Below are 2,954 nucleotides of genomic sequence, written 5' to 3'. Positions count from 1 at the left end.
CAAGGCTTTTGGTCCACAACGTGGTAAGCCGTGATGGTGCCAATTCACATTTACGCTGCGCTAGCTGTGACGGTGACCATCGGCTAGAAAACTGTAAGCTTTTCCGCGCTCTAACGACAAACGAGAGGTGGCGCTTTGTACGTGAACAGAAATTATGCATTAGGTGCTTCAAGAAACATTTTTTAAAAAACTGTCGACTTAATAATCGCTGCAGTATCGACGGTTGCTCCAAACCTCATCACATACTCCTTCATTCGTACGATCTACCTACACCGAATGACAAAAAAAAACCAACGAGACTGTTATGCCGCATATTAAGAGTCAATCAACAAAAGCTATGTTCCGGTACGTTCCGATAACTTTGTATGGAAAGTCGAGGTCAATGAAAACATATGCGCTCATCGACGATGGGTCTGCGTGTACATTGCTGGAGAGACACGTGGCTGAAGAACTTGGCTTGGATGGCCCTTCTGAGGACCTTTGCCTACGTTGGACTGGAGACATCACCCAAAATGAGCCTGACTCTAAAGTGATCACTGTGGGTATCTCACCAACTAGTGACACATCTCCACGCTTTTATCTTCCAAGCGTTCGCACCATATCCAGCCTTGACCTTCCAGAACACTCGCTAACACAAGAAATTCTGGATTCGCATAGTCACCTAAGGCACCTAACGATCGAACCATACAACGCTGTTCGCGCCACGATACTTCTCGGGATTGACAACGCTAAACTTGGTGTGCCTCTTACAGTCAAGGAAAGTGAAGGTAATCCTCTTATAGCGACCAAGTCCAGGATTGGTTGGTCTGTGTATGGGCGTCGTACTGAACCATCCATAAACTACAATAGAGTGATGCATATATGCTCTTGCGAGCCTGCTGTGAGATTGGATGAAATCATCAAGGAAAATTACGCTTTGGAGGCAGTGGAAGTCTGCTTGAAACCCGATTCGCTGCGTTCCAAGTCCGATGAGCGGGCTCTAGAAATTATGGAGTCATCTACTGAATATCATCCGGAGCTGAAAAAATGGGAGACCGGTTTGTTGTGGAAATATGACCACATCAATCTGCCTGAGTCATGGTCGATGGCGATCCGACGACTTGACTGCTTGGAACGAAGGATGAGTCGGGACCCCAACTTACGAGAGGTTCTTAACGTACAGCTAAAAGTCTTTGAGGAGAAGGGGTATATCCGAAAATTATGCAAAGGCGGAAGATCGTGGTTCCTTCCTAGTTTTACTGTGACCAATAAAAATAAAGGTAAAATTAGAGTGGTGTGGGATGCTGCCGCGACTGTGAACGGTGTGGCATTGAACACTTACCTTCTTAAAGGACCCGATATGCTGGCATCGCTACTTGGTGTATTGATTCGATTTCGGGAGCACTCTGTTGCAATCACAGGGGATATTCGAGAGATGTTTCACCAGATCCGAGTACGCAGTGAGGATCAACGGGCTCAACAGTTTCTCTGGCGATCCGGAGAACGCCACCGGGAGCCGGACGTTTACGTAATGGCCGTCATAACATTTGGAGCTGCCTGCTCCCCAACCCTAGCCAACTTCATAAAAAACAAAAACGCTGGCCGATTTAGCAATGAGTTTCCGAAAGCGGTTGATGCTATTAATCGCAACACTTATGTAGACGACTGGTTGCAGAGTGTTGACACTGAACGGGAGATGATCACGGTTGCGGGACAGGTGAAGCACATACACAGTGAGGGTGGTTTTGTAATGCGTAAGTGGCTCTCCAATTCTGCCAAAGTACTCGAAGCCATTTCGGGTACAAAAGCACAAAGCAACAAGTGCCTTAAAGAATCTACTGCGACGTTCGAAAAGGTCCTAGGCATGTGGTGGATGCCTCAAACAGACGAGCTCACATTCGTTGAAAGATTCAACCGGGCAGTTTTTAATGAGAACATACATCCCTCGAAGCGCAGCATTCTCAGAGTGATCATGTCTATTGGATTGATAGGGTTTTACATGATACAAGCCAAGATAATTTTACAAAATATATGGAGATCAGGATGCGTTTGGGATGATCCCATCAACGAGGCAGACTGCAAGGCGTGGTGGTCTTGGATCCGGATACTACCGCAAATAACTCGTATTCGCATACCACGCTGCTATCCTCTAGCTAGTCGTAGCCCGGAGTTACAGCTTCACATATTTTGCGACGCAAGCACGGCCGCGTATGCAACGGCAGCTTATTTGAGAGCCGCAGTCGATGGTACGGTGAGCTTCTGCCTGGTAGCATCCAGGTCTCGAGTTACGCCTTTAAAGCCCGTGTCTATACCGCGCCTGGAACTGATTTGTGCTATTTTGGGATTACGACTTTCGAAATTCATAAGAAAAGAGATGACTTTACCCGTATTTAAGGAGATATATTGGACCGATTCGAAGAATGTTCTCTATTGGGTGAGATCCGATGCGCGCAAATTTAATCAGCTCGTAGCGTTAAGGGATGGCGAAATTTTAGAGTCAACGTACGTGGACGATTGGAGGTGGGTGCGCTCTGCGAACAATGTGGCCGATGACGCTACGAAGTGGAAACAGTTTACAAAACTTGACGGAGACTCAAGATGGTTTAACGGTCCCCAATTCTTACAACTCCCCGAGTCATAATGGCCTAAAACCACTATCGTACGCTACTGAGTCTGAGCCAATACAGCACATAGATGTCAGCATGATAAACACCGTTGCGCCCTATCTTACCAGAGATGACAAGGTTCAGCAAGTGGGAACGGCTGCATGGCTCTGTGAAAGTTGTCTTACGGTTTCTTCGTTTAGTCAACAAACATCAGATTCAGTCAGGTTTCCTTCGGACGGTAATTGAAGATACCACCATAAAAAGTGCAGAAATCTTAGTTCTCGTAAACTGCCAGTACGAAGCTTTTGCAGAGGAGATAGAATGCCTCCAGAGAGGACAATTTGTAAGTCGTAAGAGTATAATTTTTAA

At 46.4% G+C, this 2,954-nt stretch overlaps 1 protein-coding gene across 1 annotated transcript; it reads left to right on the top strand.

Moving 5' to 3' along the window:
* The first annotated feature begins 304 nt into the window (after positions 1 to 304).
* On the top strand, positions 305 to 2,620 carry LOC118736130. Its single transcript, XM_036466228.1, has one exon. It carries the CDS (start codon positions 305 to 307, stop codon positions 2,618 to 2,620), a length of 2,316 nt encoding a protein of 771 aa, XP_036322121.1.
* The last annotated feature ends 334 nt before the right edge of the window (positions 2,621 to 2,954 follow it).

This window comes from Rhagoletis pomonella, unplaced genomic scaffold (genome assembly GCF_013731165.1).
Source record: "Rhagoletis pomonella isolate Grant_MI unplaced genomic scaffold, Rhpom_1.0 Rhpom_scaffold_00003, whole genome shotgun sequence".
Taxonomy (NCBI): domain Eukaryota; kingdom Metazoa; phylum Arthropoda; class Insecta; order Diptera; family Tephritidae; genus Rhagoletis; species Rhagoletis pomonella.
The sequence above is the reverse complement of the archived record's forward strand: the minus strand, read 5'-3'. Positions and strand labels throughout refer to the sequence as shown.